Source organism: Sarcophilus harrisii, chromosome 4, assembly GCF_902635505.1.
Source record: "Sarcophilus harrisii chromosome 4, mSarHar1.11, whole genome shotgun sequence".
NCBI classification, from domain to species: domain Eukaryota; kingdom Metazoa; phylum Chordata; class Mammalia; order Dasyuromorphia; family Dasyuridae; genus Sarcophilus; species Sarcophilus harrisii.
In genome coordinates this window covers 233,004,932-233,021,486 of record NC_045429.1, presented here as the reverse complement: position 1 = coordinate 233,021,486, position 16,555 = coordinate 233,004,932, and the positions used below count along the sequence as shown (strand labels likewise).

The 16,555-nt window shown below is 34.9% G+C and overlaps 1 protein-coding gene across 1 annotated transcript in view; it reads right to left on the bottom strand.

Moving 5' to 3' along the window:
* Positions 1 to 16,555, bottom strand: part of IMPG1 (interphotoreceptor matrix proteoglycan 1) — a 280,357-nt gene that overhangs the window by 48,177 nt on the left and 215,625 nt on the right. Inside the window, 2 exon segments of the mRNA XM_031968606.1 lie at positions 11,744 to 12,113; positions 13,349 to 13,425. Coding sequence (XP_031824466.1) covers positions 11,744 to 12,113; positions 13,349 to 13,425 — 447 coding nt within the window.

Genomic DNA, 16,555 nt, shown 5'->3' with positions numbered 1-16,555 from the left:
TAATTGATTTTTCCCAATGTTTCATAGTTAATAAAATGTCAGAATCAGAATTTTTGTTGATGTGATTGCCTTTGTCAGTTTATCTTATCCCATAACATTCCCCTTCAACTATTTGCTCCCAGTTTTCATCATGTCTCTCCCATCTCTATACTTTTGTTTATCTTATCTTCCATAACTGGCATTGACTGCCTTTCCCATCAATTGCAAAATCATAAGTTCATAGATTTAGAGCTAGAAGGGATCTTATAATTCATTTAGTTCAATCCCTTCATTTTCTGGATCAGGAAACCAAAGCCAAGAGAAGTTAAATGAGTCAATATATGAGCATTTGTTAAACTCTTACTCTGTGCCAGGAACTGTGCTAAATTCTGAAGCTACAGAGACAAAATGAAAAAGTTCCTGTGCTCAAGTAACTTAGATCATTCAAGGACTAATTCATATGGCATCCTTCTCATAAAGCTTACTTCATTTCTTTTCCCTCTGAAGACCAAGTGCTAGGTGTTATGTGAGGCATATAATAAAGAACAAGATGGACCAGACAAAAGAGGCCTAGGAATTGAAAAGAAAGTGGTTTGAATGGCTAATATGTTTAAAGAAAGATGGTTGCATATAGTTTTAGATGGATTGTTTGATAATTGTTGCCAACACTTATAAAATGCACAATGTGAGTTTGGAGAAAGTAAGCTGCAAGGCAGATAGTGAAATTGAAAGACAATTTGAAGAGGAAAAAGACAATTGTTTTTAATTGGGAGAACAGTAACCCTGGAGGGAAATGAATATTATAGAGTGTGTTCTTCACAAACCAAACTGGATACTGGTAATGAAATCTGAAAGCTCCTATCCCAGGATTACCTTTAAATGGCATTAAATATCTAACTGGATCATGTGCCCAGCTCCATGCTTTGGGATCAAGTAGAAAAAGCAGCAGTGGGAAGAAATGGGGCACCCAAAGGGAAGAAAGACTAGGTAAGGAAATTCATTAATTTATGAATGAGGGCTGAAACTTTCCAAAAAGAAAATCAACCTAAAACAAGAAATGACATAAATGAAAGAAAACTGTAAGGTTTTTCTTTTCTTTGATTTTGAAAGGAAGGCAGCACGATTCGTATGAAGAGAAGGAAATGTGAAGTGAGAAAGACCAATCCTTTCTCAGATAATAGCATCTACCTCACAGCACTGTTGATGTCTTTTCATCTATTTATCCCCTCCCTCTATTCCCCCCTCCCTCTTTCTCTTTCATCATCATCTGCAGACCTAAAAGTGATCTATAAATGTTAACTATTGTTTCAGTCTTTGTGGGAGGCATGGTGGTATAATAGATAAGACTAATAGATTATTGTAAGGATGAACCAACTTCAAATTCTTCCTCAGATATTTAATAGGACTCAGAGTAAGACATTTAGCTTCTGACAACCCCAGTTTCTTTAGCTATAAAATGGTGATAATAATTGTACCTACTTCACAGACTTCTTGTGAGGAAAAAATGGGATAAACCATGGGAAGTACTTTGCAAACTTTAAGGCCCTATACAAATGTTAGCTATTACTTGAATTCATTGAACCAAGGAATCAGAATTCCTTGAAAAGGAAACATTTAACATGAAATTAGAAGTACAGATTTCAAGAATTGTTTTTAGTTAGGAGTAAAGGACCCTCTGGGTGAACCATATCCAAGCGAGGGTTCCGGTTTCAATAAGAATTTTAAAAAGCAAAGTGCTTTTTAAAAAGAAGTACTGACTGATATAATATTGCCCAACTTTTCATTACAGCTGGACTTTGATAGCATTGCAAAAGAAACTAATTGATAGACAGGATTTTAGATGGGAAGTTTAGATGGGAAGGCATTCTAGGTACATACCAAACCATAATAAGCTGGATAGTTTTTGATTAAGAAAGATCTCTTTTGAGGTAGTACCCACCATCCACAAGTGAATCCTTGACAGTTTTTCCCCCAATGATACTGCCCAAAGATGAGAGTGAAAAGGAAGTTGGTGGCAATGGTATTGGTGGGAGTCTTGTAGCAGAAGCATTAGATTTCATATCCAAAGACCTGTGTTGCAATATAGATTCTTCTTGTCTGTGTTACACCGGCATGTTTATAGGCAGGAGGAAATCATCCAGAAGCTAGGGAGAATTTGAGGCTTAGTGGTAGTATGGGAATAGTGGAAGAAATAATTTGTTGAAGAAGATAGAATGAAAAATGATATTGCTTGCACCTGCAGGGGGGGTTGTCTTGAGACAGAAATTTTCATTTGAGACAGAAATGAAAGTAGAGATAATAGAAGAAGGCATCTGAGTGATATATGTAGAAGAGGGGAGAAAAGGGAGATCTTGGTAAATGGCCTAAATATTTTTTTCAATAAAATATAAATAATAATTCAGTAAAATAAGGTTCTTAGTTGAGAATATGGAGGAAAAGGGAACCATGGGATGTTTGAAGAGGGAGGAAAAGACTTGAAAGAGCATCTATGGAGAGTAGCGTGTTGTTCAATCATGTCCAACTCTTTATGACCCTGTATATCATACTATCTATAGGTTTTTCTTGTCAAAGACACTGAATTGGTTTGACATTTTTTTCTCCAAAGCAAAAAAAAAAGGTTAATTGACTTGATCAGGGTCACAAAACCACTAAGTGTCTGATGTCAGATTTGAACTTAGTATATCCTGGCTCCATTCCCAGTGCTCTTTCCACTGGGCTGCCCAGCTGCCTCATAGTTAAATTAATTGGGGAAATATTTTAAAATTGCCTTGCTGCAGTGAGAGCCTATTTGAGATTATGCAGCATAAATTTGTAGGTAAACCAGCAGCATGAGATTATGATTTTCTCTTGCTTTGTTCATAGCATAGTGTAGTGGGCTGGAATTCTGAAAAAGAGAGAGCAGAGGAACAGGAGTGAAGACAGTGAATGGTGGGGGTACTTCAAAGATGAGGCTTGTTAAGGCAAGAACTGGAATATGATAAGAGGTAAGGGACTGTAGAGAAGAAGCATGGAATTGAACTGTTCCACCAAAGAGTCAAGAACCAAGCACCAACAGTACAAACTATATGCATGATGGCAAAAAAAAGACACATAGATAACACAGTTGCACAGTTTTGTCCACCTGAAAATATTAGGTCTAGTTTCTAACTGGTTCTCTACTAGGTACAATCCTCAGGTTCCAGTTCAGGCTGGTAGAATTATCTTCTGGAAGACTTTACTCTAGGTTAAAAAATTAGAATTTTGGGATTCGAGGTAGTGGGAAACTATTTTTAAGCATTAGAAGTGGGAGAAAGGAATTCCTGATGCAGGCAGATCCTAGATGTTCAGAGGTATTCAATATATCTTCCTGTGCCTAGAATTCTGAGTCATATATTTCCTAAGCTGATAGATATCTTTGCTCATGTCTTCAGTCTGATATCTTTTACTTCCTTACTTGATTAATTCAATTCTTTCCCCAGTTGATTCAGTCTTCCTGTCACTCTCAGTTCTTTCTCCAGTTATCTTTTTTCATTCACTTAACTTTCTGCCTCCCCTACCAACTCTATTATCCCCTCCATTATTATTTTATTTTTTGTCAGTTAATTTTTAACCTAGTACAAATGAAACTGTAAGATCTTCTCCTTTGTGAGAATGGAAGCAGGTGCTTAAGTCATTTAAATTTTGTTCTTGTATAGCTGGGAAAATCAGGCCTATAACTCTGAAGGGAAATATTTGCTTATGCTCAAAGCTCATCCCCTTGAAACAACTGCAAAAGCCCTTTATTATTTAGAGCTATAAATGACTTTTGAAGATAATTTAGACTAATCCCTACATTTTATAGCTAAGCAAAAATGAGATGCAGGGAGGTTAAGAAACTAAGTGAAAGTCATAGAAATAGTAAGTAGTAAAGGCAGATAGGGTGGCATTAGGATTTAAAGCCTTGTCCTCTGACTACAAAGCTAATGTTCCTTCAATTATCCCATGTAGCTTTATATTAATCTTTGTATCAATTACTTATGGCCACCATGTTTTAGAAAATCTGATTCTGGATCTACAGAGAATTTTCATCATATTTTCCCCTCTATAAACAGTTTAGATTCATGTTTATCTCAACATTTCCACATACTTCACTACTTCACATGAATATGCACATTTTAGCAAGGATTTCTAGAACTTGACAACATAGGGAATTTGTCAACCATTAGTAAATAGTACATTACCATTTTTCAATCTTGTTTATGGAATATGAAAAATAAATGAAAGATTTTGTTTTTTTTTTCAGTTTTCACAGTACAATGTTCTCTTAAGTTCTACTCACTTCTCTTAAGTCAGTTCATTTAAGTCTCTCCAGGCCTTTCTGAAATCATCCTGCTGATCGTTTCTTATAGAATAATAATATTCCATAACATTCATATATCATAACTTATTCAGCCTGTCATTTCCCTCTTTCTACACAGAACAGTCTTTCTTGATATTCACATTATACTGAAGATTTGTCACTCACATCACAAAATCCATATTACTTAAGCCAGATTTTCCTAATGGATATTTGATAACTTCTTTAATCTAAACTTCAAAAATGATTTTTTAAAAGATATTTAGAACAAATTACAATTTTGTTTCCTATATGTCCCCTCTCTTCCATTGTCAGTGTGATAATCAGTAGGACAATACGCCTCTATGTATATAGAGAACATTTGTTTTGTCAATTATTTCTCCATGTGGTTTAATTGAATGTCTTTTATTTTGAATGACTACGTTTTTGACTGACTGATGTAAGAAATACACTAGGAGGGGCTCATAAATTGTAAGTTTGAGTGATGAATCGATCCCTACTCCCCACAAACTTGGAATTATGGGTAATGGATAAAGGGGATAAGGAGAGTATATGCTATATACAATTCATCATATCACATTTTCTGGTTATATCTAAGGCTTTCCTTTCTTAGTCACAAGTGATAGTGGACGTGGCATTAAATATGTCCTAAACAAATTCAATTCCAATTCTTCCTAACAAGAGAATTATGTGTGGAACGTGAATTAAAAAAAAAAAAAACCTGTCATCGTTCAGAATTTTATAGCTCTCAGCTGAGCAAACTTCATCTAATCAAAGTGTGGAAGGTTAATAAACTTGCCTAAGTACAAGATACTTGCAGGCAATAATGGGGTGGGCAGTTACAGCCTAGACTACTCACAAATTGACTTCCATGGAGGTCTCTCTCTCTCAATCACTCCCCCTGGAGTGATTTGCCCAGAAACAATAATCAGATATAAAGGTAAAGACCTGGGAAATTTGGGCTTTCAATCATGGTACTCATTTCACAATTCCTTTGTATTCCCAAGGTATTATCTTTATGCAGAGAATTGATTCTTATTTTTCAAACTTTCTACCTCTGGAGTTGATCCTGAGGGATAAACTACAATTTTAATTGTTTCAGCATCAGGGGATTTGTGAAAGGAAACAGCAGAAGATCATTGTCTCCAAACAATCTGGGAAAGGCTTATGCCCCTTCAGAATGTAGAATCCTGCCTTTCAGGGAATTTAAAGAAGGAGCATGCTGGCATGCTTGTGGCATCTGAGCTGATGACCTTTTAGGTAGAGCCTGGGAAGTGAAAATTCAGTTCTTACAGCACATTTATGGAGACCCCAACAAATTGGTGTGGAATGAAGAGTGAGACTCAGAGGCCCCTAAAGCAAAAGTGAAGCAAATTAGTAATGGGGAACTTGGGCTACTATGAAATATTTTAAAATAGTAACCACAAAACAAAAATAAAACACTCACAGCTGGTATTATTCTCACACTTTTTCACTTTTAGACTGGTTCTAACTGTATTGACACCTATATATGTGTGCTTATAATCTGGGTATACTCAACTGTGAGCTCCCTAAGAGCAGGGATTAATTTTTTTTTTTAACCTCTTTTTGTATCACCAGAACTTAATATGGTGCCTACCACATAGTAGTGTTCTGCTTCAGTTTCCATAAATTGTTCTGTTTTGGTTTCCCTGAATTGTTCTGCCTCAGTCTCTCTAGTGACAACTCCCCTTCCTGGCAATTAGGACTGAGATAATTAGGGCTGGGAACCCTGACCACTAGCATTCAAAGAGTCATAAAACTGCAGATGGCTTGTCTCAGATACCTAGATGGGACCCTCTGAACCAGACTTAGTGACTCTTAGCCTCTTCCCAACTTATCAGAATTTATGATCCTTGCTTCTTACCCCCAACTTGTCAGAACTGAATTTATGGTCCTTTTCTAGAACTTCCTGCTCACCAGTGCTCTACTCTCTCTCCCTCCTACCCCTTTGCCTTTGTTTTCCTGATCACTGGAGCCCTATAAGAGTCTCTGGAATCCCTTGCTCGGGGTTGGATACTTTGGGACTAGAGTGTAATCTAGCCAGCTGAGGTCAACATGGATCCTGTTTTGCCTCCAGTCCAAACTCTCCCTCTAATAAAATATTAAAAACCTCTACTCTCTATCTTGCCTCAGTTTCTCTGGCATTATAGTAGGTGTTTAATAAAGGCTGAATTCATCTCTTCATCTGCGGCCTGCATCTTCAGGGATTATAGCTCATATTTGTATGATGCTTTAAGATTTGCAAAGCCCTTTGTATGTTATCTCATTTGATCCTCAATAGCCTTATGTGGTAGATATAATGATGACTTAAAATTTACAGATGAGGGAATTGAGGCTGGTGGAGATTAAGGGACTTTCCTAGAGTCACACAGCTTGTTATTGTGACAGAATTTGAACTCAAATATTGTGAATACAGGTTCAATTCTGAAGATCTTCAAGACACTATTAAGAAAGTATAACAGTGGATTGTCAAATTAGGAGATAAGTAAGGCTTATCTATAGGTAGCTAGCTAGCTAGAGTACTGGGTCTGGAGTGAGGAAGATCTGGGTTCAAATCCAGCTTCAGATACTGACTGTGTGACCCTGGGTAAGTCACTTAACCCATTTTCCTTCATCTACTTGAGAATGAAATGGCAAAATCATTCTAGCCTCTTTGCCAAGAAAACCCCAATGGTGGTATTTGAGTCACCAAGAGCTGGACATAACTGAACAATTACATAGAAAGCTTATACAAACAAACCCATTTATAACACAAACCATGATCACCCTCCAAGTAGAATATTTGGTAATTTGACTACAAATATTCAAAGTAAATTGGCAATATAAATGGAGATTAAGGACAGAAATGTTTAAATACCTCTCTTCCCTTATATAGTATCTTTTGTTTACACATTTCTTCTTAGGAGGGATGAAATAACAACAATAGCAAGTAGTATGTTGATATATCATTTTATTTGAAAAGTTAGCAGTATTTATAATCCTATTGTATTTTTTACCTTCACCCAAAGAATTTTCTTAAAATGCTCATTTTATATCTTTTATATAGAGCTTCTAGAACATATTACGCAAGAAGAAACTAGGGATATTTAACCTGGAAAAGAGAAGGCTTCTGCAAACCCATTTGAAAGACTGCCATCTAGACAAAGGATTAGATTTGTTTTGCTATGTACCAAGTAGAATGAACAAGAATTACGGGGTAGAGGTTCCTAAGAGATAAATTTAGTCTCAGTGTGAGGAAAACCTTCATTATAATTAGAGTCAGGGGATGGACTACTAATTATTTAACAAATTGTTTAATTTGAAATATATAAGCTTGACGGACTTTAAAATTTAATCTTCATTATTAATGTTTTCTGCAATATTTTCTTAAGTCTAAACTATCAATGAAACAATTAAGGAAGCCTTGTTCTGTAATATTTACCTATATCCAAGTTAAAATGCTTACACTAAAATCTTGATAATTGTCTCTTGAGCTCTCAGAGTACCCCTGGTTAGGGTTCTTTGAAAATGGAATGGGCCATGGTAGGATGCAGCAAGGTAGGGGTTTTCCAGCAGAGACTAATCACATGCTGGGAATTTGCTAAAGGAAGAATGTTCAGGTTAGGGGAGGATTAGAAATAGCAGCTGATGTCCCTTTTAACACCAAGTCTCTGTGATTCTTCAATAATGATACCCATTTACATTTGGATAGCACTCTTAGGTTGACAAAGTAGTTCATACAATATTCCTATAAAGCAGATAACATCATTACCACTATTATTTTATGAATGAGGAAATTAAGACTTGGGCAGGTGAAGTAGAATACTAAAGGACCATAAATATAATGGATTTAGCAGAAGATGACAAATTTATAGTAGTTTTTTTTAAGACCCTAGGGATTTTAGGTTTAAATCTCTATCTCTGGAATCAAATTAGTCTAAGATTGTGGCCAAGAGGGTAGTTGTGACATAATGGATAGTGAGGGGATCATGGAGTGAGAAGGACCTGAATTCAAATGCCTTCTCACCCTATGCAAGTTATTTAACCTCTCAGTGCTTCTAGACAATTCATTAAGACTACATGTGGAGAGAAAGCTTTGACCTGCCTTGGTGAAAAAAGTACCACACCAGGAGTTTCTAATATCTAAGAAACCACATGTCAGTTCCCCCAAATCAAAAAAATAATAATACTGTGCCCAAGCACGGACTAAGCCTGGGATTAAAATTTAAAATTTAGCAGGAAGTCTTTGAGGTATGTTTTCCATCCTTTAGCTAAGTTTTTTCTTCATGGACTTTCTTGGCCAGTTTCTATATATTTCCTAATCAGCAAGTTAATAAGATAATTTTCCTCTTGCCAGAACTTTTCCCCTGGCTTTTGAATGGGGAACTTGAGAAAAGAAAGTATACCAGTATTAATCAGTTCTTCCCCAGGTCAACTGAATTTCTTTTATAAATTTCCCCAAATCTTACTAATAATCTCTTAATATTAAGGTATCATTGTTTGGAATTATTTAACTAAATTCTAGGATTTATTGATAGTTATGATATATATATATGTATATATATATATATACACACATTTTTAACTGTACAATTGTCTCTCCAGTTATGACATTTAATATTTTTACTGTTTTTTTACTCATCCAACTGGAACTTTTATGTTGTATTTAATATATTAACTATAGTTCATTCCTTTATTTTTTCATTTGTTTATTCAAAAACATTTATGAAGTGTACATTGAAATAGTTACAGAGCTAAACAATTTAGATAAAATATGGACCTTAAACTCATGAAGTTTCCATTCCAGTTATAATTATCTATAGTACTTTAATTGCCATTAACAAAAAACATTAAATATTGGTTGTATATGTAATTGTTTTAGGTATGGATTAAGAATCTAAGATTGATATAATATCTGCTGAAAGGTTTGCATATATGGCTCTTTTCGGGCTGCTTTTGATGCCCTAGATTTTTACTATCAAATCTCAGTTGCCTTCCTTCTCATCATAGAATATCCCTCAAGTCCTTTGACTTCCTTCTTCTATTGATTAATTTCTCCCAGGTCATCATAAGGCTTAACAAATATTATTGTTTGCCTACCTTCCTCTCATTCCTCATTATATCATAAGCCTTATCCAATATAAGGGAAAGGGAAAGATGATTGCATTTAATCAAGACAATTTATAGTAATCTGTCTCATTGAAACTACCCTTTCCTTTCACACATTTTGTCTTGTATTTGACTCTACCATTTGACTACCTGATTCATCATATTTTGACTTTTTGACTCATCTCAATGGTTCCTGAGGTGATTTCTTTTTGCTATTTGCCCTGCAGCTGCCAGAGTTCTTCACATATGGATCAGTTCAGTTTGGACAAACTGCCAGAAAATAAAAGTACACCAGTTTTTTGGGGGAGTTAATCTGCTCAGTTTTGGAATTCTTATCCTAGAATTAATAGTTTTGATTGGTGAGTGAGTTAGAACAAGTTCAAATAGCCTCTTTTATCTAGCTATTATCTAGTATGAATCTGAGCTGTTTCTGGTAGTGCTTGTTTATGTTTCATGGCACAATTTCACTGCAGTCTTAGTTCTGAACACACAACATGAGCACTTTGCACTGTGCATGCATGAATGCTGCCATAAACACCTTAACTCAAATTTGACATAGGGTCATGTAAAAATTTCTTGGGCAAAAAGGTCTCATAAATGGGAAAACTTTAAAAATCCTTGATCTAGACCACCAAATTAAAACACATTACCCATCTCTTTCAGCCCTCTACTTTTAGATCTTTTGCCATCTATCCTTCATCTCTTAGCACTTTCCCACTTCTTATTCTGGGGTTCACTTCAAGTTCTAGCTAAAATCTCACCTTTTACAGGAAATCTTTCCCAATCCTTTTTAATGCTAGTATTTCCCCTTTATTGATTACTTCTAATTTATATTGTATATTTTTTGTTTGATCACAATTGTCTTCATCCTTATGCCTTCCCCATATGCAGCCCTCATCTCTCACTTCCATTATGTTGTGATCTTCTCGATAGCAGGGACTATTTTTGCCTTTCTTTGTGTCCTTGCTACTTAGTTCAATGCTTGGCATATAATTGATACTTAATAAAGGTTTATTGAACATATGTCATCTCCACCATTAATATGTATACTTTTCATGAGGAACTGTCTCATTGGTAGGCTAGATAAAGAAGCCCTGAATAAAAACCCCAACTCTGCTACTGTTGAAGTGTACATTGAAATAGTTACAGAGCTAAACAATTTAGATAAAATATGGACCTTAAACTCATGAAGTTTCCACTCCAGTTGGAAGTGTGAAATTGATCAAATCACTTGATCTCCATGAGCCTTAATTTCCTCATGTAGAACTTGGGTTGAGTGGGACCACAGAAATCATCTAGTTTAACCTCCTTATTTTACAGATGAGGAAACTGAGGTCCAGGAATGTTGTTACTTCTCCAAAATCACTCCTGTGGTAAACATTAATCAATGAATCAACATTTACTTAGCATCTTTTAGGTATCAGATACTATGCTAAATGTCTCTACCTTTAAGGAACTGGTGATCTGGTAGGGAAAACAACACATAAACAAATATATAAAAATATACTAGATAGAGGAGAAATAGAAAATAATTAGAACAAAGGCACTATAATTAAGTGATATTGGTAAAGATTTTCTGTAAGACATGTTATCTTAGATGAGACTTAAAGGAAGCCAGGAAAATCAGTAGGCAGAGCTGAGGAGGAAGAGTATTCCAGGAATGGACAGCAAGAAAAAAAATTCCCTGAATTAAGAGATGGAGTGTCTTCTTTATGGAGGAATCAGGAGACTAATGTTGCTAGATTGAATATGTCTTAACTCAGGGCCTCTGACTCCAGGAACTGTTCTATAATTATACACTGCCTTAAACTCAACCATATGTCTATAGTTATAACCAATTATATTTTATTTTCCTATAATTTGTTTCAATCACAATTTATTTTGAAAAAGAAACAATTTTAAAAGTTCAGTGGAATTCAGAGCTCTCTATTTTATAAGCATAGTATATCCCTGTAATAAAATTGAAATGTTATTTAAACATAAATTAACAATTTATATTAACTTTATATATGATTTTATGACCAATGTGGAATGTTGAGTTCATTAGTGTCTGGAAGCATCTAAGTGATAGAGAAAATCCAATGAGAGTTTGTTGAATAGCAACCATAAGATTTGTTTGTTGTTTAACTCAACTGTTAATTGGCTTTGAAAACTACCAAAGGTTTCAACTTAAGCAAAATAGTAGCTGACATGATGCTGTTATCCATTTATTATAATATAAATAATAGAATCCATCAACTGTTTATACAGCTTTGCCTATTTCTGGCTCCTTCTCCCTGATTTGCAAGCCTTGCCTTTAGTCATAGATTACTTCACAGATAAATTTTTTTTTTGACTTACCTTGTCCAGATAGACCTTCGCTACCAAATCCTAGAAGAGGCCATTCTGTGATGCCAATTGTTGGCTCCTCTTCTATTTCTTGACCTATCAAGAAAGGATCTATAGTACTCTCCACAGGACTGGGAAGTCTTTCAGAATTGTGGTCAAACAACATTTCTTCTCCTATAGTTTCTTTTCCAGATTCAGATCCTTCAGAAAACACTGATTGCTCATTGGTTGGAGAGGTTGGTGGAGTTAAACTTACAGGGGTCATAACAGTTTCATCAGCTGTTTTGTAAGTAGAGAATTCACTTGATAAATATTGCTCTGATCTTTCTTCTGTCTCAGAGTTGGGATAACCAAATGTAAACCCAAGATTCAAGGTAGAATCCTAGAAAATGAGTTTAGAAAGAGAGAGTAAAGATAATAGTAAATGAGCTTTCACTCCCACCATCTCTATTAGATGTGGTATATGTCTATAATCCCTTCAGGAGGCTGAGGCTTATAGATTTCTTGAGCTTGAGAGTTCTGAGCTTCAGTGGGCTATATTGAGCAGGTATCCATACTAAGTATGACAACAGTGAGGGAAGCCTGTAGGTTGTCTAAAGAAGAGGTAGCCTACCCAAATGGAGTAGGATCAAACTTCCTTCAAGATGGGATTGGACCCATTAGTAGCCCTTGCTTTTCTAGTGTTAGTGAGATGGATAGACAAAGTGTTTAAAAAAGAAATGAAGAAAGAAGAAAGGAAGGAAGAAAAATAAAGAAAGGGAGAGAGGAAGGGAGGAAGAAAGAAAGAAAGGAAGGGAAGAAGGAAAAGTGAAAGAAATAAGTTAAAAAAAGAAAATAAACATACCTTGAGAACAAGAGTAGTTTTGATTTTTGCTTTTTTGCTCTTCTTTGTATTCTCAATGAGTATCCTAATTCCTGACTCATAGTAAGCATTCTATAAATGCTGTTGATTGATTGATTTAAAATTGACTTTTACATGATTTCAACTAAATCATGATTTTTCTAAAAATTTCTTTAAATTCTAATACAAAGTTTTATCCTAAAAATATTGCTTTGGTTCATGCTGGAAACTTCTTATTCGTTCCTCTAACTTACATTTATTTTTGAAAGTTAGAGACATAAAGGGATCATGAGTAAATGAAAATATACCTGCATTTTGTAAACAAGATTTACATTTCACACTTAGAGTCAAACTTAAAGAATACTTTGATGAGGGAGATAGCTAGGATCAAATTACATTTGTTAAAAATAGAAAATAGAAAAAAATGCAACATATTCTGATTAATTTAGAGGAACAATTGGTTGACATCATGGAAAATACAAATTTACTAGTCCAATTGTAATAACATCATTGCATAATTGATGAATTATATTGAAAAATGACTTTCATGATTTAGGAAGAGCAAGTTTTGGATCATTGTATCTTAAGAAGAAATCTTTTTTTTTTCAGGTATGACAGCTATTGGAATATTGAAGTAACCTGAATTTAAAACCAGACCTTAAATTTGCTCTATCATGGTGTTCTTCTTATTCTGTTTGTGAGATGTTGATTTTTGCTTTATTTTTGGGTGAAATTTAAATGTTTTACATCTTGTTTAAAGAACTGAGGTCACTTACCAATGAATGTTCAGTGAGGGTAACAGTCATTACTGTTTGGATATCATGTTCCAAGCTCTCTGGAGAGTTTTCAATTTCTGCAGAGAAAAAATATGATGCATTTTGGTGGCAATGAGCACTTGGGTAAAGTAATAAAACTCAGAGTTGAAAAATGTGGGGACAAGTTTATATTTAAAGTCTGGTAGAAATGTTTTATAAAAAGATTAAAACAAAGCTAATGAAAACTAAAATATCATTAATTTAAACAATTAATTGAAAAAAAAAGTGAATGGAAAGGATCTCATGTTTATGTAACAAGAAAAGTCATCACAGTTGAAATTTATGCAGTTTAATTATATGTTACAAATCCAGGAGGTGCCACAAAGATCAAGTGGTCAAGCTGAAGAGCCTAAATTATGAATGAATGAATGAATAAATAAATTATGAATAATGACAAGAACTGGGATCAAGAATTCTTTAGACTGATTCATATGCAACCAAATCTTGGATTATTTTTCCAGAACACCTAGAAAATAGAAATAAGAAACACAATGAAGAAAATGAGAGCATGTCCATTAGGGGTCTAAAGAGTGTCCTAGTAGAGTTTCACTATACTATATTTAGCCTTTAAAGATCTATACTGTATAGGTATTACATGGGCACCTCCAAGGAGGTAACCTGGGGTTATGTTAGGGGAGTTCAAGTTCTGAATGGTTTTTTATCAAATTAGAAAGACTTTCAGTATGGCCAATTCTTGCCATAAAAATTTCCCATAAGGCAAAAGTCTGTATGGCTTATAGTCATATCTGAAAGGCACTGTCATTCAAGGAGAGGGTTGATCTGGACTCCCAAATAATCCCCTCTTGTCTTTTGTTAAAAGAGTTTATGGATAAGATAAGAGGGTCTGAGCTAGAAGAGACCCTCCAGAATATCCAATTTAGCATCTTCATTTTACCGATGAAGAAAATGAAATTTATAAAGATTAAATGATTTGCCAAAAGTCACATCTATAGATGGTAAAACTGGGAGGCAGACTGGAAATCATGTTCTTTAACTCTAAATCCAGTGTTTTTTCTTCTGGAAAGTTCCTTGAAGAATCAGGAAGCCTAGCAAGTAGGAGGAATGAAGAAATCATTGTAAGCAAGAGTTATGAGTACAGAGTATTGAAGAAATGTGAATAGGCAGAGGCAGGTAGACACTGATAGCACATTTATTTTCCTACTTCTTCCCTTTCTCTAGGTAGTAACTGAAAATTCCCATATGTTATTTACTCCCTTCAACTTCCTGCTTTGGACAAAGGAAGCCTTAGTTTTTGTTCTAAATGCTTACTTTAGTTTTTAAGATTTTAATTTGTGACAAAAATTTTGGCCAACATAAATACAAGATATTTTGGATCAGTATTTAATGCTCGTGTAATTAGACCAAAGGGAAAGAGAAAATATGCCCCAGTTAAAAAAAAAAATGAAGAATTTGGTCCACACATGGGAGTGGCTGAATCAGGACAATATGAAGAGTATCTCCTTGGGAGTATATGATGAAGGGGACCTCCCTTCAAAGCAACTGGTGTTCAAAGCAAATCCTATTGCTGTTCTTCCTGTCTGCAGAGGACTCTTCTAATTGACTGCTGATCTGAAATTGACAGAACAATTGCTTTTCAAATCTATCTTTTCTGCTTTGGAAAACTATTTTCCAGCATTGTCTTATTCATTAAGGGGATACATTTTTATTGGAATGTTACAAGTTTGACAAAAGAATATGAAACTCAGGCACTGCTAGTTTAAAAAAAAAGCCCTCCAGGTAGAGAGTGAGTGTAGGCAGTCATTTGACTTTTCCTTGGGAGAAGCCATTTGGCAAGTTGAGTATGAAGGGAGGATATGCTCCAATGAAAGAATGAACAATGTGTTACTTAGAAAAATAAATCCATATCTCTGAAAATGAGTGTGTTGCCAGAGAAGTTTCAATCACACAAAAAAGGGGTCAGCAAGTTCTCTGTACAGGTTTTGGACAGATCCTTTTCCTCAGGGATGATTATCATTTTAACTTAGTAATGATAACGATGATAGCATTTGTATGGCATTTGAACATTTACAAAGTATTTTATTTGATCCTTAGAACAGCTCTGTTAGGTAGAGGGTGTTATAATCCCCTTTTATACTTGAGGAAACAAGCTGAAAGAGGTTGTGACTTGCCAAGAGTCATACAATTAGTTAATATATAAGTGTTCAAACTTAATTCTTCCTTAATCCAAGTTCAAAACTATCAACCTCATCATCTAGTTGCATCTATCAACATGGTGAAAGCCTTAGTTTATCTGTTTATAGGTCTGGCTCATGTCTGCTCTATAGAGGAATTTTCTACAGGTAAAAATCCAGAAAGAAAAAAAAATGGACATAAATTAGCATGAATGCAAAAATGTTAATTTTGAGTGGCTGTGTATCAAGTGGTGGATGGGTAGTCTTGGCAGCAGATTGTGTCTTGTTTGGGTATTAACGAAAAAGTTCATCATCAGAAAATGACTCTTGGAGAGATATATTATTTTTTGCCTCTGACTATCCATAAAATTAATAGAAGAAAGAGGGATCAATATACTATGCCCATCTGGTCTTCACCATGAGGAAAAATCTGAGTCATTGATGGAATAATTGGTCGATTTTTTGAGAAGGAGATTGACATGATTACACTCATTGCAAAGGGTATCTTTGACAATTGATACAGTTGCTTTCCATCAAGACTCTTGTATTAAAATTGTATCTTCTTCTGGTCCCTTTATAGTTAATACAATAAGTATATAAGCAGCCAGCATAATAGCATAACAATAGCAGGAAAATCGCAAAGGAGAACCCAAAAGACAATGTCCCAGAGATCAAAGGAGCAAAATAGTTATTTTAAAATTGTATCATCTATTAATTAAAAATTACATCTTTAGAATACATGCTAAATCAGAGGAAGTCTGTTAAGAGCCTTTTTTTCCTGTTAGCTATCATCTATAAGCCTCAAACCTTTTTCAGAGTCCTTATAAGATCAGTAAAACACCAAATGTTGCAGATAATTTTGAGGTGGATGTGTCAATGATCTGACTCCAAAGTAGCACTGGTTAGTCTGTTCCCCACAAAATCCTTATAAAAATGAGATGCCAAACTTCTGTACCCAGAGTACTCTGTATTCATCTGGGTCCATGTAGCTGAGTGCTACTAACTCTAACTCCTAGTTATAAAAGCAACTTTCTCC